Source organism: Magallana gigas, chromosome 7 (genome assembly GCF_963853765.1).
Source record: "Magallana gigas chromosome 7, xbMagGiga1.1, whole genome shotgun sequence".
In the NCBI taxonomy this organism is placed as follows: domain Eukaryota; kingdom Metazoa; phylum Mollusca; class Bivalvia; order Ostreida; family Ostreidae; genus Magallana; species Magallana gigas.
In genome coordinates, this window is record NC_088859.1 from 41,838,655 (window position 1) to 41,861,875 (window position 23,221).

Below are 23,221 nucleotides of genomic sequence, written 5' to 3' on the forward strand. Positions count from 1 at the left end.
TTTTTTATGTGTCTGAAGGAAATATCCATCATATGATCAAAACAATTCTTTCAATTTGTTAATAGTTAACTTTTAAAAAATTATTTTACAAAAACACGAAAAAACATTAAAAACTCTTTAAAAATACCTATAGTATCAATATCATCATTTTAATATTTGATAAGTATATGTTTTGTGGTCTTCATTGAAAATTGGAATAAACTGTGGGTATATAGAGCCACCTTAAATTCAGTACAGTCTAAATCCACCAAAAAAGGCACTGAAAGATTATCATTCAAGTTGTCCAAATGATTTATACACTGTACTTTCTTTGTTCTTTATTGTTAGAAAAAAAACCTCACATTGACATTGCCGAATTTAAATTGGACATGAGGGAAAGTAAATGTTTTACATATTGACCTACCAGTGTTTTACCGAGAACTGTACTGAATGGTATCAATCAAACAATGTATACCGAAGTGGTTTTACATGTAAAAATAAGTTGAATGTTTATTTTGTAGGTACTGAAACATGAGTATTGCTATTTGATAGGATATAAATAATGTTTAATAATTTCTTTAATGAATCATAAAGGCAATCAAGTTATAAATAAAAACTCGAAGTTTGCACATACCCCTAACCACATTACAGGAGTTTGAGGTTCAGTATAAGTTAGCAAAGCTATCAAATTAAATAGGTTTTGTTTTACTTGAAAATTGTCAACATGTTTAAAAAAAACTTCACCCTATCCCCACTCCTTCGGAAATTCTTGGATTCACCCCTTAGGAAATCTTAGCATTTGCATATGAGAGAGAGAGAGAGTGTTACATTGTTTTATTTACAAATCACCGTCCTTGTGTTTTATATACTAGTACATGATTATATCTTTCCTCACAATTAATGAATAATGCAACTCTCAAACGCTGTTGAAATGTATTTTTGAAGATAATCTCTGTGGTTGCAGACTGATGCCAGTCTTGCAGAAAACAATTCATAATAAATATATTGAACATTCAAGAATTTTAAACAAATGTTCTATAAACATAGTTGTGTCAATCATAACATCTTGCCAAAACCTCGGTCGAATCAGTCTTAGAATGAAATATACTTGTACATAGGTACATACATAGTACGTTAGATCTCATACATTGATCTAATATATATCTTTAATTTCCTTGGAAAATTCTGTCTCCTATCGAGTGGTTTTTAGATGCCCCGAAAAAGAAGAAATCCGTTGTTGTCTTTTGTTTTTAACGGTGGAACGGGTGGAAGAAAGACTACGAATTTTCTCAGCAACGGTTGTAGTTCCTGGAAGCAAAGTCGAGGAGTCGGCACAAATAGTTTGTTCTCGGCGCAACTTGGGCTTTACAGGCTGTTCGACATTTTCTTCTTCGGTAACTAAAATCTCAATGATCTTACAGCTGTTGTCCAAGTTTGTTTCAAAACGCCAAGATGTATCTGTTTTAGGGTTCGGTTGTCGCACACGCCTTCTTAATAAAACGGACGAGTGAGCACCACTTTCCATCAGTTCGCGCTTTCGTTTCTTTAATATTTCCATCCTTTCTTTCATTCTTGCCTCTGAGCGCAGAAACTCCTTGCTGAAGAGTCTATAGTCTCTTTCGTACTGTCGGATTTCCCTGTTACACTGCCAGGATAGTTTTCGGTGAATTCCGTAGTATGCGGATCTCTTCGGCAGGGCCTTGATTTTCTCAAACAGAATCTCACTGTCTACCGATCTTCCTTCAGGAAAATCTTCAAAAGTTGCTTCTTCCATGTTTGGCGAAATGTCTCGACTGCTTGGAAAGAGTTGAGTGTTTAGAACTTTTATAGGCATTGTTGAATAAATCTGCACATTCCACCTCTGGTTTGACTTGTATTTTAATAACCATGTCTTACCTTCGTTGATTGATAAGGTGATAAGCCTTTTCTTAAATTTACGCGAAATCTTTAAAATCAAACATCGAAAGATTTTTTAAAGTGTTTCAGTCTTGGGCTTGATGCTTTTGTCGACATTGGTGTATGCATTTAGAGCGCTTATCTCAATGCATTGGTCATGCGATAAAAATGGAGAGTTACGATTAGTGCAAAGAGAAAAGGTATAATCAATTTGTCACGCGAAGCAGGTTTTAACAACATGACCAGAAAGAAAGCTGACTGATTTGAAATAAACGAGATAGATCGCTGACCTTTTTAAAAGCTCTAAGGGGGAATAATCCCTCTCACTAAGTGATTTCTGTCTCACAAAACACAATAAATTGCAGTGAAATCAACATCGCGATGCACATGCACTTAATTTCTCTCTTTGTACAGATTTTGACGAAGAGAGATGCAGTTAAAGTCGTTTTTAATGATACTGTTTGCAAATATAGGCCCATGTGCGAAACAAAAATTTACACAAGAGGACACCAAAACATGGATATCTTTATGATACAAAATTGCATCATATTTTCTGTCCTTGATATTTAAAACTACATATATTATCATATACACCAATCAATTTCTTATTTAACACGGAGGACCCTATTTGGAGCCGAATCTCCATCGCCCATCAGAAAGAATCATATTTCTCAAGATTTTCCTGTGACTTTCATCATGTAACTAAGCTTAAGAATTAATACAATGTATTATGCAAGTATACATAATACATAAAAATGCCAAACCGGAATTGGATGCAAGTCTGTGTGAAAATAAGTGGTGTCTCATGCAGTCCAAGACTTCGCAAAAATAAGCTAAACGTACACGTAGTGCCACAGTCGATAATTTAGTTTGATCCGTGTTTCATAACTGTTACCCATACCGAAGGCGACTGAAAACAAACATATCAGATTGCAAAACTGTTTCATCTGATTTGTAAACTTAGTTATACAACTGGAAGCTAGGATTAACAAATGTAAATTACATTAGAGTTACTTGTACAGTAAATATTTTATAGACGTTTAAGCCCCCGAATTAACAAAACTGAAATAAACATAGATTAACATTTGAGGTACACAATTTAACGATATAGTATATACGCACAATTTTCTGATCTTTTGTTGACGGACAAAAGAAGTTAAAAATAGTTTTGTTTGTAAATCATTGATATTTTCCTTGCAATTTTAAATCACGGTTTAAATTCTTAATCTATATTGAATATCTGTAATAGTTTACGAATGGGCTCATGGCGATAAACTATGTTTGACAAATGTAAATCATAATTAAATTATAGTTTACGACCTTTGATTATAAATTACTTTGTTAATATGTAGTAGAAAAGTTTAAATGATAAAGTTAACTATAGCTATAACTATAGTTAACACTGAAAACAATCATTTGCGGTTGTTAAACATAGTTTATCTGATAAATAGGGTTTTATGTTCAGTAAACTACGGTTTACAAAACTAAAGCACGCCAAATTCACATAAATTAGCAAAACATAGTTTCAAAGTCGATAAACTAGGTTTATCGGGTGTTAACTATAGTTTAAGGATCCTCAACTATAGTTACCGACGTTATTCTATAATTCACATCTGTAAACTATAGTTTACGAATGCAAATCTATGTTGTTCTGTCTAAAAATACACGTTAACAATAGATTTTGCTGATAAATATAGATTCACGTCTGTAAACTATAGTTTACATTCGTAAACTATAGTTTAGAGTTGATAAATATAGTTTCACGATTGTGAAACTATATTTATCATATACAATTTGCATTCGTGAACTATAGTTTAGAGTTGTTAATCATAGTTTCTCAATGGTGAAACTATATTTATCAGATAAACTATGTTTAACAATCGCAAATGATTGTTTTCAGTGTTAACTATAGTTAACAGATGTGAAACATACATGTAGATTATCGCGTTAACTATAGTTTACAGACGTGAAATATAGATTAACGTCGTTAACTATAGTTTTCGATCCGTAAACTATAGTTAACAGTCGATAAACCTAGTTTATTGACTGTGAAACTATCTTTAGCTCATTTTTGTGAATTTGTCTGATAAATGTAGTTTCACGATTTGTGAAACTATAATTAACAACTCTTAACTATAGTTCACGATTGTTAATTAGAATTAACAAATGTGAATCTATATTTATCAGCAAAATCTATTGTTAACGTTTTTTACAGATAGATAAACTATGATTATCATTCGTAAACTATAGTTTACATTCGTGAAATACAGTTTCACAGATGTAAACTATATTCAACGAATCGTTAACTATAGTTTACGATCCGTAAACTATAGTTAACATCTGATAAACCTAGTTTATCGACTGTGAAACTATGGGCGAATTTATTGATAAAAAAACTAGTATAGGTTTTAGTTCGGTTTTGCAAACTTTTCATATATTTGCAAAACTGGTTTGGAACTAGTTTTAAACTAAAACTAGTTTTTGTATTTATTGGCTTTAAACTGAAACAAGTTTCCAGGAAACCTTAAACCACCTTTGAGTGCGGTTTCGGGGGTTTTAAATCCGTTCAAGATGGCAGATAGGTGTTCGAAAGAGAGTTGTTGATACTTAAACGTGGCAAATGTGTCAAAGAATGAACTCTGCGAAGCATATTGGTATCGTTCTAACGTTAAACATATGTGTCTCAAAGGATCTATGATAGTACATATTGTACTGACCAAAATAATAACGTGGAAGAGAGCGATTCCATTAATACTAACACTGAGAATTACCCTTTGCAATTTACAACAGGCAAAGGAAAAACTTTAAAGGTGGTTGATGAAAAAAAAAATTCATTGAAAGATCTGCTCATAACATTTTTATTTTAGTACACATTGTAATGCGTGTAATAAGTTCGTCTGTGTATTTCATTGCTGGCCACTCAACCACGGCTCTTTGAAATCAACAAGATTTGTCTGGCTTTTGCGCTAAGACCATGTAATTAGTGGATATTTCACTTGAAACCAGTGTCATTTTTTAACTTGTTTCTAATGCCTTGAGTGAATCAAATGATCTCTATTGATATATACGTGTAGAAAAATGAATATTAATATAATTTTTCATAGCGGCATTCACTTTCCAAAATATTGATATGGTGTAAAAAGCCAATTTTGCAATGGGTTCGTAGAATAACTTAATATGTGGGTATTGCCAGGAAAAAAATTGTCTGCACTGTTTAATAAAGACTTTCATGCAAATGTAGATGAGTTCAAAAATTATCTTCTTTAAATCCAGTAGTCATGCGATTGCAATGACAGCCATTTTTCTAAACTAACTTTCCATTTAGTGCTAAACCTTCAGACCACCCAACTGGTTTCAAATAGATATGAAACTATTATCAAACCATAAACCTTAACTCGAACTAGTTTTTGATTAATAAATTCGCCCATATGGTTAGCTCATTTTTGTGATTTTGGCGTGCCGCATAAACATTTGGATTTTTAAATGGTAATCTTAATTTATCTCTCTTTATTTTGCTGATAATTAATCAGCAAAATAAAGAGAGATAAATTAAGATTACCATTTTAAAAAACCGATGATTCTTAACCGTTAAGTCTAGTTTTACTGATGTAAACTATTTTCAACGAACATTTTATAGTTCACGACCCGCAACTAGATTGTCTACGGTCGATAACTTATCCGGATTTCCCTGGTCCGATGTTCTAAGTTTAGCAAACACTTTACTGACTTAGTTTCCGGTTTAAAATTTGGCGGCACATGCTGAAGTGAAAGTATCCAGAGGTACGCTAAATTTGATAATTTGATTTAAGAATACCGTTTGTATCGATAAACATACTAACTATAATGCAGTAGCATGTTTATGATTTTATTAGAATATTTTGCTCCCACTATTTAAAAGTCCAGCTCAGTTTTCACTTGAATTTTTTTATTGACTAATGTTGTTTAAACATTTTCTCTGTAAAACATTGTAGTTAAAGGTTCATACCTTAATACAATATCGTCTCAGTCCTATCATCTAAGGTATTGATTTTAATGTTATATAAGTTATAGAAATCAACTCTTTTCAGTAGTTTTACTGCTTTGTCTTTTGTCAAGAATATATATATGTCTCTGGTCTCCTTTGATCTGTTGAGTTACTGTTGATTTTCAGAGTATGTCTTCGTTCATGGGTTCACCACAGTTCTCCCACCAGGACTGGATGGAGAATGCAGCCCGACAGGTGGACAAACAGCTTCAGGATGACAGAAGTTATCAGGATCTTTCGGATCAACTCAAAGTTCCTATTCACAGTAAGAACAGGCAAAAAGAAAAGGGACTCTATTTATCTGGACAAATTTCTCTATGAAATGATAGTTTACTTAATGACACAATATCTTAGTTTTTTATGTTATTTCATTCTTGTTACTTTATATTTGCAGCTTTTTGCTTTAAACCTTTAGAAAATCCTATATATTTCAGATCAGCCAAGTTTGAGTGGATTGAATGAGCTGGATTATCCCAGTTTACCGGAAGCTGGTATTTCTATCGAGAGTCTGTGTGAGATTTGTAATGTGAAAAGGGTCCCTCTACCCCCAGAGCTGGTGGAGCAATTTGGGCGTATCCTTGTCCAGAATTAACTGATGCAAACAAAATAATCCGTTTGAATGACTAACAGATTTGACTGAAGATTTTTAAATACCAAATGCCATTTTCCTGATAATAAGTATTAATACTAAATTTAAAGTTGTGTTACCATTAGGAGAATAAAAATCAGGCATATCTTAATCTACTTATTAAAAAGTAACGTGAAAATTTTCTAATTACTTTAAAACATTTTGCGAATACTTGCACCAATAATAATGAAGGGATCAGGAATCCTGTTAATTTATTCATGTCAATATTTTATATGGAATAGCTTTTGCCATGTGATAGCACAGGTTATGACAATTCTTAACTGTGAGCCAGGTATGCAGTGTAATTGTATGATGGGTTTGTTTCCCTCCATTGAGAGAGCATGGCTAACCATTGACAGTGACATCTTTGTCTGGAGATATGAAGATGGGTAAATAATTAACTATTCGGCTAATTATTTTTTATGCAAGGTGTAAATTAAATGAATAAAACGTTTTCCAACCTGGCATTTGTGGTGGTGTCATTAGAAGCTTTCTTATGGCAATGAAATGAGTAATTATTGAGGTACAAGGATAAAGTGCATGTATCTACTCATTTTATTACATCTGCTTTCAGAACAGACCTTGCTTACTTTGATGGATTAAACGAGACCATACTGAGTGCTGCCCTAGTCAAACCCAAGCAGGGTAGGTCAAACTCTGTGGTCTCTAATGGAGATGATGTAGATGAATTTATTATGAAACTATTCATTCATATCAGATTATAATGTTTACATGTGATGAGAAAATGTTTGTGTTGTTAGGTATATTCCAGCCCCACATCCAGTACCTACTCTGCCTTGCCACTCCTGTGGACATTGTCTTACTGGGGGTCAGCTTTTCTAGACCATATGATGGTATGATACCTTTTTTTTTTTATTTCTATATAAAAAAAAAAGTAAGTAGTTTGAGTATTCAATGCATAGAAAATTATACTTGTAATAATAATATAATACAAACATTTCAAATTTTCAATACATACATTTTCTTTACAATTATTTAATATAAACTAAGAATTTTGGGTCATACAGTTCATTTTTATTCCCATCTTGAAGAATTGTTTTAGAATCATGATTTATTAAATCATAGCTTTGTATATACCTGTAATTACTTCTAAAAATACACATGTAACATATTTGCATACATGTATATTACAATGATTATCTGTTACAGGTGCTACGTCAGACAGCGGTAGTGGTGAGATGCACCTCCTTCCCGAGCCTTTGTTCTCAATCCCCACAGACAACACGTACATTGTCAGCATCACTGGGGCCCCCAACGGGAGAATCTTCATGGCAGGCAAAGATGGTTGTTTGTACGAGTTAGTCTACCAGGTTAGATCTATTAACAGATTTTTTAAAATAAATAATGAACTGGTGATTACATGTAGAAGATGGAATCATTTAGAAATCTTTTATTTAATTATTTTAATAGGCAGATGATGGCTGGTTCAGTAGAAAGTGCAGAAAAATCAACCACTCAACCAGCACATTGTCTTTCCTTGTGCCATCTTTTCTCAACTTCTCCTTCAGCGAAGATGGTAAGTCCAAAACACTTTTTGGAGTTCAAATTTCCTATCAACAAATGTTTGTACTGATTCACTTTAATAACAAATTGCTACATTCTGTGCTCTGTCGATTTTCACAGATCCTTTGCTCCAACTGAGTCTAGATGATTCAAGAAATATTTTGTATGCCTGTACAGAAAAAGGAACAATTCAGGTATGTCTGATGATGCAGTCATTTCAATGCATGGATTTACACTCTTGGATTTTATGGGGGATCCCTTATCCACTCAACAAATTATGTAACACATCATTGTTCATGAAAGAGAATGAATCCACAAAGTTTGCATTCCCATAAACCTGTTGAAAAAGCTGACAGCCACAAAACTCTACCCCCATGAATTTAAAACAATTTCATATATTTTAAAAGTATTACTGTAAATTCTTTTGGTAATTGTGGGTTCTGTTTTAGGTGTTTGACCTTGGACAGGATGGGAAGAGTATGGGCAAGGTCGCATCTATTCCTCTGAACAACACAGTACACAGCGCCTCTCTTATAGCAAGGTAGATTTGAAAATGTTCAATCCTGAATGCATGTTAAGAGTATTTTTACATTTATTTCATGTATATTGTGTTATAATGTATATATATTGTATACCACTCTCTGTTTTCAGGACTGTTGAGCGCTCGAACTTCAAGCCCATTGTTCACATCAGTGCCTTGACAAAGTCAGAGTCTGGAAACATTCATCTGGTGGCTATCACAAAAACGGGTACGTTCTTTTGGTCTATATCTTCAGATTGATTTGTTACCTTTAAAGTCAGTCAGTAAATTCCCTATTTCATGAAATGAAATTCATTAGTCCTTAGTATAATATTTTTTTTCTTTCCATTTTGCTATAGGGGTTCGACTGTATTTCACGACCAACCCGTTCGGTAACAACAAGGGGCGGCCATGTATGCTAACTCTGGTTCATGTTCGCTTGCCGCCAGGGTTCTCAGCCTCAACCACTGTTCACAAACCACAGAATGTTCACATGGCTTATCACAAGAAAGGTATTGTTATCATGAAATACATTATTGTGGATACAAAATAGAAATGTATGACAGAAAGTTTCTGCTTGAATCTGGGTGTGCAAACTGCATGAAATTTGTATGGAACTCATGGAGAAATTCTTTTTAGTACATTTAACACAGGTAACTGTAATGTATTACCTTGATTTAGGAGTATGATTTGACATGTACATTTATTTTCCTTATCAGCTGTAAACAGTAATGCTTTAGTTTGATGCTTAATCCCCCATGTAACATATACATGGAATTATGTGTAAATTCATATTTTAAGTTCATCTGATGATTGTGAAAAGCTGTATATTTTGGCCTCTCTTTGTTCCAGGCACCTTGCTTCTGGTGGCCTCCCAGTCTGAGGACAGTGACCTATTGTGGACAGTCAGTAACGACTCGTTCCCATTCCAAGTACAACTGATGGAAGCTCATGTAAGTCTAACTCACTCACTTCACTGGTTGATGTACAAAGAACTCTCTAGCATGTTTGATTACAAACAAGAAGTGTATGTACCTCATGAATTGAAATAATGATTTTATACATTGGGTATATTCTCAGTTTTATATGTTCACCTCATTTATTTCTATTAATTTCCTTTTGTCATATATGTTAGTTTGTGCTTGGATGGTATATAATGTTTAATGTGTACTTTGTTTTGAACAGAGCACTGTTGCTATAGAGGGTCGTACCTGGGCTATGTGTGAAGTCACCTCAGGGGAGAGCCCCACTACCGTGGATAAACCCGACCCTCCCACAGTGGTTACCCAGCACTCACAGCCTCCCCGCCAGTTTGTTCTCCTCAGCGCCCAGGTAATCAGTGAAATATCTTTTATTATGTCGATGACTTACCATTAATGTGAATTTTTGTATATCAGCATACAAAACCCATTATGTTACTTGTTTACAGATAATACAGAAGCAGCTGCATGTTTTTTCTATCCTTAACATTTTACGTAAAAAAGATCTTGATTGATTTCAGGGAAGTCACATCTTCACCAAGATGCGTCCCGTTGACCAGCTGCGCCAGCTGTTGATAGATTGCCAGGGCCCAGACGCTGAGGAGGTCAAGGCCTTCTTCAGACTTCACAAGGTCGGAACCTTGGCTAACTAGCCCAATTCTTGTGTCGGTTATTGCTGAGAAGAATGATTTAAAAGATTATGAAAACAGAATATTAAATCCTTCTTGTTTTCTCTTTCAGCTTGAGCAAGCTTGTTCTACATGCCTTATTTTAGCCTGTTCTAGGATAGCAGCAGATCAACAGGTATGGAGTACAGTTCTGGATTTGTTTTTTGTCATTCATTGATGTTTTTATGAGTCATGGAAAACCAACTTGTATACAAAAATCTTGCAGGTTGCCACCTGGGCTACCATGGCCTTCTTTATGTATGGGGGTGAGCCCCAGCTGAGTTTCACTGGGTCAGCAATGGGTACAGATGGTCGTATGATGCCAAGTAATCTGGGAGCCATGGGTATTTCATTTTGATTTCTACAGAAAAACAACTACCAGCAAATCATTACAATTGAATTAATTTCTTTCCTCAGTACTATTTTGAAGAGTAATGATTTTACAGGCTTATGTGCATGTCCTTATTGAAATTTTCAAGCTTGCTCGTTTATCTTAAGGGCTCAAAGTTGTGACTAAATAGGTCACATTTGCGACTTAAATTTAGGTTTTGCGACTTAAACTGATAGCCAGCCACCAAATGGCAACCAAAAATATATCCGCCTGGGTCATTTTAAAAATTCTTTCAAAATAAACAAATTGTGTACTATTAAAAAACATGGTTTGTATCAGTCCTAATCCTCCTATATTAGTATATAAAAAGAAAGTACTTTGTCCAATAGAAGTTTTACATGCAAAAATGTGTGAGAAAAACATGTTTAGCAATGTTTGTGAGACTTTAACATAACAAGAAGGTAAACTTATTTTATTACGCCGGTGTAAAATAACTTCATAAGAGATTATTGTTTTATATATACACTCAAAAAAATGTACACTATTGGAGATTTAGTTGACGTGTCTCCCAAGAAACAGTGTAAAAAAATACTTCTAGATAATGTTTTTGCCAGACGTGAAATGTGCAATAAATAAAACCTTTTTAACAATACACTTCTTTAATAATTTGATGAGAGAAAATATGCAGATATCTTAATGCTACATTAAGGTAAAGGTCCATACCCTACTTGATAAATAAAATGCGTACAGATTTTTTTCATATTTTTCAAACATGTATATGAGCATATGATCTTATCAAATTTTACTCATTTGGCTGGTCCATCGGTATCATTAAAGCTATGGCCGTGCCTAAAAATAGAACCGATTGCGGAAAACGGCGCTTTTTTCATACATAATGAATCTAGGCCTAAGCATGAAATTTTACTTTCACAAAATCATTTTTTGACTTGTATCCTATGTAAAATGAAGGAATTATCATTTCAAAACAAATAATTTTTTGTTCACTTGCTTATTTATTAAAATATAGATAAATCTGCTAACAAATGAGATAAAATGATTTAAATTTTCAAAGCGAATTTAAGCTCTTGTAATTTTATTTGCGTACAGAATTCTCTGAAATATTGATATTATTTACCCCCTAACGTCCTTAATCAATTGGAAATAAAATTACCCAAAGGACCCGCCTTTTCAGGATCACAATGGGCGTATTTTTGGTAAAGAACATTAAAATATATATTTTGAAAAAAGATCCGTAAAAATAAAATTGTGCATAGGTTTATCATTTCATCACTCTAAAAAAATATGTTTAGTTTATTGTTAAATAGAAAACATGATTTAAACAAACTGTTGATTAATCTGTATTATTTAAATCGCAAAAGATGGTTTCTTTTGGAATCTTTAAGTATAATGGATCGAGATCGGTATTTAGAAATTGCAGTGACACGCGTGGATAATGCTAACTACCTGATATGCTTTTAAGACAAACCTCTATTCAACCTTTTTTTAACTGGTTTAAAGACTGTTCTTAAAATGAAATAACTTTTCTTCGGCGTATGGTTTTAATTCTAAAAACATTTTTTGTGTGGAAAATATATATATGCTCGTTGCTAAGCGAAAAGGATAAAGATGATATCGGTCAAATTATTTCCCCTTGTGTATTTATCTCCCTTATGCACTGGAATAGATCTCGGTCAGGATTTCATTTTGGGTGTTTATGGACTTTTGGGGATTAATGTTCAAATATTTGGATTAAATTCAACCTTATAATGCATTGATGTTTATGCAGGAAAACAGTAAGAGGTCTATATTTTCAAAACGAGTACGCAATCGACACAACCCAGTCAAGTTTTCATTTCGCTGATTAATAGGCCTAATTGATTGCAGTTGTCAGTATTTTGAATAGCTTTGTTTTGAATCAATTTCTAGGTCAGCTTGATTTCAGAACAAATTAGACCCGGCCTCGTTAAATTACACCTTTTAACGCTAGCTCTCAATTAGATCGGGCACGGACAAGACGTAATAACGCCTGAATTACGTCAGACGTTGTTTTGTGACGTATGGATAATTACCTTAAGTTTCACTTTTGGTGACCTAAATTTGAAAATGGCAAGTTAAATTCAATTTAGGATTAATTTGTCTAAAAGTCTACTTTGAGCCCTGATATTTTTAATGTCAATTTTCTCCGGTTCATATTCTTAGTACATGGCTGTATAATTGTTGTTTGAGTATTTAGGCCTTCACCAGACATCTACACCAGCTCCAGGAATGGGTCATCCCTACTTTCACCCTGCCATGACGCCAGGACCCAACATCACCCAGGAGATTATCTTCTCAGGGAAACACAATGGGATCTGTCTGTACCTGGCCAGAATTCTCAGGTGTGTATGACCAATAGAAAGTAGAGATTTTATACAACAAAAAAGTAACTACAGTATACATGTATTCAAAACGCTATAGCTCTATGCATGTGCACTTCAGTGGTAAGTTCTTGTCAATGAGTATTTCTTTGGTTTTAGTAAACTTTTCAAACTAGAAAAGTCTTTGTAAATAGATGAATGATTTATTGTGTTATACAGGTCCATTTGGGAAAATAATGTTACCACAGATTATCCTTGTCAGACCTCACAAGGAATCACAAATTATGTGAGTATTTCACCTTTAACTGTAATTATACTATATATTGATATTGAGAGAATATGGAAATATCAAGTCAAGCATGTAATATCCACTTTAATCTACTTTGATATTATTTGTTTCAGTTAACGAGCAGAATAAATGGCGATGATTTGAACAAAATACTTGAAAATGTTAGAGGGCTCTCAGACTTTGTGGAATTCAACTCCAGGTTTGACACTGGACCATCAGAAGGGTGAGATGATTAATATAACAAAAACAATGTCAGCAATCTCAGTGTGCACATATTGCTATAGATAAATAGTATAATCTGTATGTGGTTGTAGGATGATGTCACAAGTTCCATTCTCTCCACACATGATGGGACACATGGATGAACAAGGACGTAAAAAGTTGCAAGGTTCAAAGATTTCAGGATTTTTTACAACCTACAAACATGTGCTTCATCAGAGACAAGTTTATTATGGGAAGTTTTTTGCGTTGTTTGTTTCACATATCTGTTTAATCCTGTTGCAGCGGAGGCCCAGAAAATGGAGAAGGTGTCATTGCAACACATTAATGACCTGATCAGACGTGTGGAGGAGGTGCTGGGGCTGTGGAGGATTTTGGTGGATCACCAACTCCACATCATTGTCTCCACACTGTCCAAGGTACAATATCTGAAAGATTAAATATTACCCCCTCCCCCCCTTTCTTTTAAAAATAAAATAAAAATTTTAACAATTTTATTGAATTTGACATTTTTTTGTGTTTAGGACCAACAGAATCAGCTGAGAGGAATGAGTTTTAAACAACTTTCAACTCATGCAACTGGAAAAGAGGTATGGTGTTGGTAACCAACCATTCAATCAAATGTCTGTTAATAAGACTATATAATTTTGAAAGAAACATGGAGTATTATTGTATTTTACGAATACATGTATGTACATTATAGATGTGTGCATCTTTGATCACCTGTTTGATCGATCGCTACCTTGACGACAATGCTACTATTGATGCCATAAGTTGTAGACTGAGAGAAGTGTGCCCATCTCTTTATAGCTCCGATGATGCCACTTGTTCAAAGGTACACGTAGATCATGCATGTTTTATATCCTTTAATGTTTTAAATTTTGTCATGGTAGAACTGCTTGATTGATAACAAATTATTTATCTTTTACAGGCTAATGAGCTCTTGCAAGCTGCCAAAGTCAATCAGAATCAGAACGAGAAGATGACACAGTTAAACGAGGCATTGAAAGTAGGTGATGTGATAAATGAAAGTTCAATCAACACCAAGATCAAAGTCTCATTTTTAATGCAATTAAACTCTGCTTAATTTTATGACCACTTCATGCATATACAAATGTACTATAAGCAGCAACATTTTGATGTTATGACTGTAAATAAGAAGTCTCACTTCTAATGCAATTTAACATTTTAACTAACTGTTTCATGTGTATGATATAATCAGCCATATTTTGATGTTACAGCTGTACACTGTACAAATAAATCTTATTATTATACCCCCGCTCCGAAGGAGAGGGGGTATACTGTTTTACCCTTGTGTGTCTGTCTGTCCGTCCGTCCGTCCGTCTGTCCGTCCGTCCGTAACAAAAATTTCTGTCGCATTTATCTCAGCAACTATTTATCGCAGATGCTTGAAATTTTAACACACTATTTGTTTAGGCATGCCATATTGTGGGATATATTTTTGTATCAATCAAACGTCAACTTCCTGTTAAATAATGACTTTGTTTATTTTTTTGCCAAAATTTTCAAACAAATTTTCGTCAAAGATTTCTCAGCAGCTATTTATCGGAGGTGCTTTAAATTTTAACACAGTATTTTTTAAGGCATGCCATATTGTGGGATATATTTTTGTACCAATCGGACGTCATCTTCCTGTTAAATGAGTACTTTGTTTATTTTAGCCAAAATTTTCAAACAAATTTTCCTCAAAGATTTTTCAGCAGCTATTTATCGCAGATGTTTGAAATTTTAACACACTATTTGTTTAGGCATGCCATATTGTGGGATATATTTCTGTACCAATCGGATGCCAGCTTTCTGTTAAATGTCGACTTTGCTTATTTTGCATATTCACATCAGAGCGGGGGTATCACTAGTGAGCATTGGCTCACAGATATCTTGTTTATGTAACTTAACATTGTAAGTTTATAACTGCTTCTGCACAAACATGTATTATAAGCGGCCCTGTTTTGATGTTTTAGCTGTACAAGGAGGTGTCCCAGCCCCTACAGCTACCAGTGGTTTGTAACCAGTTTGCTTTGGTCCATTTCTACACTGGTATTGTCGACCTCTGTCTGACCTTGGCCAAGAAGAGGGACCCCCAGAACCTGGCCCTGCATTACTACAGGAGTGGGGAGCCCCAGGAGGACATCCAAGGAATGACCGCTTTCATGTCCAGGTACTTGATTTATAGAAAACCATTTTAGATTTTTAGTTGAGAGTGTACTTAAATGTGTTACTCTAATAATGACCCCTTATCCTACAGGATGGAGTCTTACAACTGTATAACAGACACCTTGGCGTACCTGCTCTCTGCCAGTGTGTCACACCCTCATGCCCCCAGTGTTCCCAAATCTCCAGGGCCTCCCCCCCAGCCTGACCCCAACAGGATGACAACATATGATGCTGAAAAACACGTAAGATTTGTTCAGCTGAAGCTGTGAATATTATCTTCTTGCACAATTCATGTACATGTGTATGTTGTGTCACTTGTTTATGTGTATTAATCTCTTTTTCATTTATTTGGTAGAAAGAGGATGTTTTCAGAATGTCACTGAAGTCGGATGATGAGTTGTTCCATGTGGCTCTCTATGACTGGTTCTTCAATGCCAGTCTCACAGAGAAGCTGTTAGAGGTACATTTACAGTATCATTAAATGTACTGAATAATACAGATATAAATAGATAGTGCGTTAAATTGAATTGATTTATTTGAAGCATATTGTACGTGTATTACTGGTTCTTTCACAGGTGCAGACTCCTTTCATTGAGCCATATTTAAAAAGAAAGGCCACCTGTCCATCAGAGGCTATAGGGGCGTTGGACATGTTGTGGAAGTATTACGAGAAATGTAAAAACTTTTCGGCAGCAGCCAGAATTCTGTCACGACTGGCTGAGAGACATGGGTAAGTGCGCAAACTACAAACCATTTACTCATTCATTAAAAAAAAGGGAATCTTAAATGCAGAATGTGTAATTCATTTGGATTATAACATGATTTTTTAGGACCGATGTTAACCTTCAGCAGAGAATAGAGTACCTGTCTAGATCTATCATGTGTGCCAAAAGTTCCTCCACTCGGACCAGCTCGGCAGTGGAGGGAGAATTCCTGCATGAACTGGAAGAGAAAATGGAGGTTGAACATACTGACTTGTACTATATATATTTATGATTAATGATGAATGCATGTACTTATTAAAAAAATAAATTGTCATTTGAATTTGATTTGAGAATGTTGAATCTGACCTTAGTTGTTTATTATTTTATGGTTTGTGGTTGCAGGTGGCACGTCTACAGCTCCAGGTTCAGAGGGCGGTGGGTAAACTCCCCAGTAACATACTCAACGTTCAGTACGCTCTTACCAGTCTAGACTCGGAGCTCATGGACCTGACTAGGGTGTGTGCTCTCATCAGTCAGAACCTTTACTGACTTCTTTCTTATGATCAAATCCTGAATCTTCAGACCTGGTGTTTTCATGACATTTTTTTTTTTTTAATTTTTAAAACCACAGACAAAGAATATTAACTGGGGGGGGGGGGGGGTATATATGTGTGAATATCAGGAGAAGCAGTGTTTTGAAGTTCTTTTTTTTTAAATTCTTATTTTCTTTTCTGTTTACAGCTGTATGAGGAGTTTGCTGACAGATTTGACCTCTCTGAGTGTAAGCTGGCCATTGTTCATTGTGCTGGTCTGTACGATGGAGCTCTCATTGAGAATCTCTGGCAGAACATCGTCGACAAAGGTTGTTAATGATTATTTGATAGCAGCTCTGATTTTATCTTTGTGCTAAAAGCAATTGGAAGAGTTACCTGTTTCTAGATTGAAAATGTTAATGGTTTTTACCCCTATATTTTTAGCCTTTTATTCTGATATTGTAGAAATTGAAGCAACCACAAATATGAATTCGAAGCTGAGAGCAACAAATCTACATAACACTCTGTTGCCGATAGGAAGATTGTATATCAAATCAGACAGATACTTTCCCCTGGGTATGTTGTTTTAATGGTGGTAAAAATATGCAATATGTATCTAATTCCATGGAGATTTGAATGCCTATACTTCACTCATTCAACTTTTTCAAAACTAGAATTTATCTTGAGGAAAGGTTTTTCATATTTATGTATATACCGGTATATACTCTGTTAATATTAAGGTAGGAATTCTGATAACTGTGAGACTTGCCATTGTGTACTTAAAGTATTGATATAAACAAAAACTTGATTTTCTTGCAGCTTTCCTAGTGAAATACCTGGAGCAGAGAAGCTGTGATTTAGATTTGAATACAAAGTGGGTTTTTCTCCTTTTACTGGATATTGGTGTCTCCCCTTTGAAGCTTATGGAAATATATGACCGACTGTTCAAGTCTAGGGTGTGTATTTAATTGATTTGTAATAAGATTTTATCATGCATGTTTATTTATGAAGAATTAAATGCTTAAGTTCTACAAATTGTTCTATTTAATGTTTTACAACTTGATTTCTTGAAGGACCCATATTGGCAGCAGGTTCATAAGCCGTTGAGATTGTTGGAAGTTTTACATAATTTGTTGTCACATATATGTGAGAATCGTGCAATCATCCCATCTGTGGAAAGGTAACAATGTCTTGAATTAGAATGATCGAGAAATAAAGCATAATTTGTTTGTTTTAATCATATCCATTATTTGAAAAACATTCTAGTGCTTTATAAAAACCTAACCTTTATTGATTTTTCAAACAGTCTAGATATTAGAGCAGACCAATTATATAAAAGTTTTGTACATACCCTGGTATACATGTGTAACCTTTAAAGTATCTTTAGCTACATGTATGTTTCTTGAAATGATGAATGGGTACATCTATAAAAAGTGCATTAACATTGGTCTACACAAAGTATACAAAAATCTGTTTATTAAAATTGATGTAAATATATTCAAAAACATAACATTCTCTAATATAATTTATAATTTGATTAAGAAAAGCTGTATTTTTGTTATCTTTTTCACATACTGTATAAAACTGATCATTATTACACACCATTGACTCTAACTACACCACATTGACCTTACTACACACCATTGACCCAAACTACACACCATTGATCCTTACCACTCACCATCGACCTTAACTACACAACATTGACCTTAACTGCACACCATTGACCCTAACTACATGTCATTGACCCTTACCATTCAGCATTGACCTTAACTACACAACATTGATCTAAACTACATACCATTGACCCATTGACACAAACTACTAAACATTGACCCTTACCATTCACCGTTGACCCTAACTACACTCCATTGACCTAACTACACATCACTGACCCAACTGTAAACCATTGACCCTAACTACACTCCATTGACCTAACTACCGGTACACATCACTGACCCTAACTATACACCACTGACCCTTACTATTTACCATTGACCAAAACTACACACCAGTGACCCTAACTACATACCATTGACCCAAACTTTACACTATTAACTGTAACTACACCCAATTTTCCGTAAACATAAACCGTTGACACTTACTACACACCAGTGTGCCTAACTATATACCATTTGACCCTAACTACAAATCATTGACCATACATGTACCTTTTCACCATTGACCCTAACTATTCACTATTCACCCTGACTACTAACCATTGACCCTAACTATTCACTATTCACCCTGACTTCTCAGTACTGACCCTAACTATTCACTGTTCACCCTGACTTCTCACCATTGACCTTAACTATTCACTGTTTACCCTGACTACTGAGTATTGACCCTAACTATTCACTGTTCACCCTGACTACTCAGTATTGACCCTAACTATTCACTGTTCAACCTGACTACTCACCATTGACCCTAACTATTCACTGTTCAACCTGACTACTCACCATTGACCCTAACTATTCACTGTTCACCCTGACTACTCAGTATTGACCCTAAACTATTCACTGTTCAACCTGACTACTCACCATTGACCCTAACTATTCACTGTTCAACCTGACTACTCACCATTGACCCTAACTATTCACTGTTCACCCTGACTACTCACCATTGACCCTAACTATTCACTGTTCAACCTGACTACTCAGTATTGACCCTAACTATTCACTGTTTACCCTGACTACTCAGTATTGACCCTAAACTATTCACTGTTCACCCTGACTACTCATTATTGACCCTAACTATTCACTGTTTACCCTGACTGCTCACCATTGACCCTAACTATTCACTGTTCACCCTGACTACTCACAATTGACCCTAACTATTCACTGTTTACCCTGACTACTCAGTATTGACCCTAACTATTCACTGTTCACCCTGACTGCTCACCATTGACCTTAACTATTCACTGTTCACCCTGACTACTCACAATTGACCCTAACTATTCACTGTTTACCCTGACTACTCAGTATTGACCCTAAACTATTCACTGTTCACCCTGACTACTCATTATTGACCCTAACTATTCACTGTTTACCCTGACTGCTCACTATTGACCCTAACTATTCACTGTTTACCCTGACTACTCAGTATTGACCCTAAACTATTCACTGTTCACCCTGACTACTCATTATTGACCCTAACTATTCACTGTTTACCCTGACTACTCAGTATTGACCCTAAACTATTCACTGTTCACCCTGACTACTCATTATTGACCCTAACTATTCACTGTTTACCCTGACTACTCACAATTGACCCTAACTATTCACTGTTTACCCTGACTACTCAGTATTGACCCTAAACTATTCACTGTTCACCCTGACTTCTCACCATTGACCTTAACTATTCACTGTTCACCCTGACTACTCACCATTGACCTTAACTATTCACTGTTTACCCTGACTACTGAGTATTGACCCTAACTATTCACTGTTCACCCTGACTACTCACAATTGACCCTAACTATTCACTGTTTACCCTGACTACTCAGTATTGACCCTAACTATTCACTGTTCACCCTGACTACTCATTATTGACCTTAACTATTCACTGTTTACCATGACTGCTCACCATTGACCCTAACTATTCACTGTACACCCTGACTACTCAGTATTGACCCTAACTATTCACTGTTTACCCTGACTACTCAGTATTGACCCTAACTATTCACTGTTCACCCTGACTTCTCACCATTGACCCTAACTATTCACTGTTCACCCTGACTTCTCACCATTGACCCTAACTATTCACTGTTCAACCTGACTACTCAGTATTGACCCTAACTATTCACTGTTTACCCTGACTACTCAGTATTGACCCTAACTATTCACTGTTCACCCTGACTACTCACAATTGACCCTAACTATTCACTGTTTACCCTGACTACTCATTATTGACCCTAACTATTCACTGTTCACCCTGACTACTCACCATTGACCCTAACTATTCACTGTTTACCCTGACTACTCAGTATTGACCCTAACTATTCACTGTTCACCTTGACTACTCACCATTGACCCTAACTATTCACTGTTCACCCTGACTACTCAACTATTCACTGTTCACCCTGACTACTCAGTATTGACCCTTACTTAACACTGTTTCCTAATTGTAGGCGGCCCTTCACCACCACCTGTCTGGACTACGTCTCAAACTACCTGGTCGACCTGCAGACAATGATGAGCACCCCCCAACAGGCAGCGGTGGTCAGCCACTTCAAGCGCCTTCAGGCTCAGCTCGAGAGGTTCTGAACCACTGGACTCATTACCCCTGCAGGACCCACCTTTACACCTTGGAGGTCGTGGCCGGAAAAATTTGGACTAATGCAATTGAAGTGAACAAGGTTATAAATATGAAGGAAGCATTAATGTACATGTACACTATGAAGGAAATTTTAGTGGACCATAGATTCATGGAGATAGACCAAGGGAAAAATCTGTTGTTAACGTTTGTATATTGTGTACTCATTGTAAATGCCATGAATCAATTTTGTAACAGTTTGTTCAAGAATTAATGAGATGAATTGCATCATTTTGAATTTAGCAAGGTTTCCGTGTATTTATTAAAATGCTGTTACAAGCACTGTGCAGTGTAAGACATAAAGGTGATCAGAAGATTTCATGAAAGAACAAAAAATTGCAAAAAAGAAAAAGAAAAAAGAGAAAAAGACATGTAAGGTTTGAAAGTGTTGTAGCCTGTTTAACTCACATGTGAAATTGTTGATAAATAGAGGTATTTATAATAAATCTTGTTTTGTGATCATTTTAATCTCTTGTCTAGACACATTAGATTTATCCTTAATAAAAAAAAAAAGTGTTGCCACCAGAAAATGATGGTGTCTAATTTTATTTTGTTGGTAAGATTGCTTAACTTGTATTACTTGATGTTGTCTCATTTTTAAGTCGGTATAAACAGAAATTTAATTTTAGTATGGGATACTAGTAGTCAGAGTTCAAATTACAACTGGACAAGTCCTCCATGATCTTTTCCTCATCGTAGGCAACTTAGCATAATTTATTTCGTGCCGTTTCTGTAATATAAAGCGCTGATAAAATATAGCAGTGTGTTTATGCAAACTTATAGTAAATGTAACGCTTCATGCGAACATTATGAGTCTGTTTGCCAGTTTATAGCGGAAGTTTGAATCATGAACGTTTGCGTTAGTTTTGCGTTTACCGCAAAAGTTACGCGCTATGCAAAATTTAAACGAACCTCACCCAAGCTTTGCTCTATATGTACATTTCCACAGTTTCAAGGCTTACTGCTCCGTACACGTTACGTGAGTAACCTTGACATTGTAAAGATGTGTTTTAGAGGTCGACGACCCCCACAGGGAATCTTTGATTAGAGAAATTTGCAATTCCAAATAACCTAAGATAGCAGTGGGGGGCAAAACCTCGTAGCTTACATGTAGATGGTATTTTGATAGATAACAAGTTGTTACAAACATTCTTGCTTTTATGTAGAGCTTGATCCGTGAGGAATCTCTCAGGCCCTATTTTTTAACCATTAGAAAATAATAGGATCATGCAATTACAAGTGTTGATATTTACAAATTTGCCATCAATTTTTGGAAGGGAAATGGTGTATATTTAAAGTATTGTCTCGTAATCATGAACCTCGTAAACTTCTGGTTTACATATACTATATGTAGGTTGCCCTTCAGCTACACTTCTGGGCTTCTGGTATCATGTTAATGCGATTACAATAAATGTTTATTCTTATGTATGTATAGTAGATATGGTCACCATGTAAACCATTCGTCCATTATACCTAAATAAACAGCGAGAGAGGTTGGCGGAAATTCCAGCACTTGACGTCCACCGATGGAATGCAAGGATAGAAGGAAGAGGAACTGGCGACACAATTTTGTCAGCTAAATTAATTAACACTCGGAAACATTTATCTTCTTAGGATTAATGGGTATTGATCAAAATGTCCGATCTAGTGTCAGAATTAAGATAAGCAGAACAAAGTGAATTTATGGACGTGCTTCATGAGATCGCATCATCTAAGATTTCTTAGAAAATTTGAAATGCGCTACTAATTTGCACAGATGTGGGTCAATACGAAAAATTTGCTCAACATTAGTTTAACATTTCTATGTGAAAGGCATTTTAATTTGTAGTATTCACGTGGATATGAATTACTGCTGCATTGTAGAATTCATGTGGATATGAATTACTGCAGCATTAACCTTCAGACAGACAGAGTATGAAACATAAGCCAGCAAAGCTATGAATTACCATCATTAAAAAAAAACCTATTTGATCTGAGTTGATATTAGGAGATTGATTCATAGCCTTCTTGGATCGAGGAGGAAATATTGTGAGAATTTTTGTTAGAGAAAGTTGGTGTCTTGTCACGCCATTTTTGTACA

General features: G+C 35.2%; 1 protein-coding gene across 1 annotated transcript; it reads left to right on the top strand.

The window, feature by feature from the left end:
* Positions 1-5,582: 5,582 nt before the first annotated feature.
* On the top strand, positions 5,583-21,671 carry LOC105348482 (nuclear pore complex protein Nup155). The gene is made up of 36 exons (XM_034458985.2): positions 5,583-5,655; positions 6,026-6,164; positions 6,334-6,471; positions 6,820-6,916; positions 7,102-7,172; positions 7,289-7,381; positions 7,698-7,858; positions 7,959-8,064; positions 8,172-8,245; positions 8,501-8,592; positions 8,703-8,800; positions 8,931-9,083; positions 9,424-9,524; positions 9,757-9,903; positions 10,073-10,183; positions 10,293-10,355; positions 10,446-10,563; positions 12,784-12,928; positions 13,127-13,193; positions 13,310-13,419; positions 13,511-13,584; positions 13,701-13,834; positions 13,940-14,005; positions 14,119-14,250; positions 14,347-14,424; positions 15,398-15,594; positions 15,682-15,832; positions 15,946-16,050; positions 16,166-16,320; positions 16,421-16,550; positions 16,697-16,810; positions 17,036-17,156; positions 17,293-17,403; positions 17,647-17,783; positions 17,901-18,007; positions 20,957-21,671. Exons 2-36 carry the CDS (start codon positions 6,029-6,031, stop codon positions 21,090-21,092), a joined length of 4,029 nt encoding a protein of 1,342 aa, XP_034314876.2. The 5' UTR covers positions 5,583-5,655; positions 6,026-6,028; the 3' UTR covers positions 21,093-21,671.
* Positions 21,672-23,221: the final 1,550 nt, after the last annotated feature.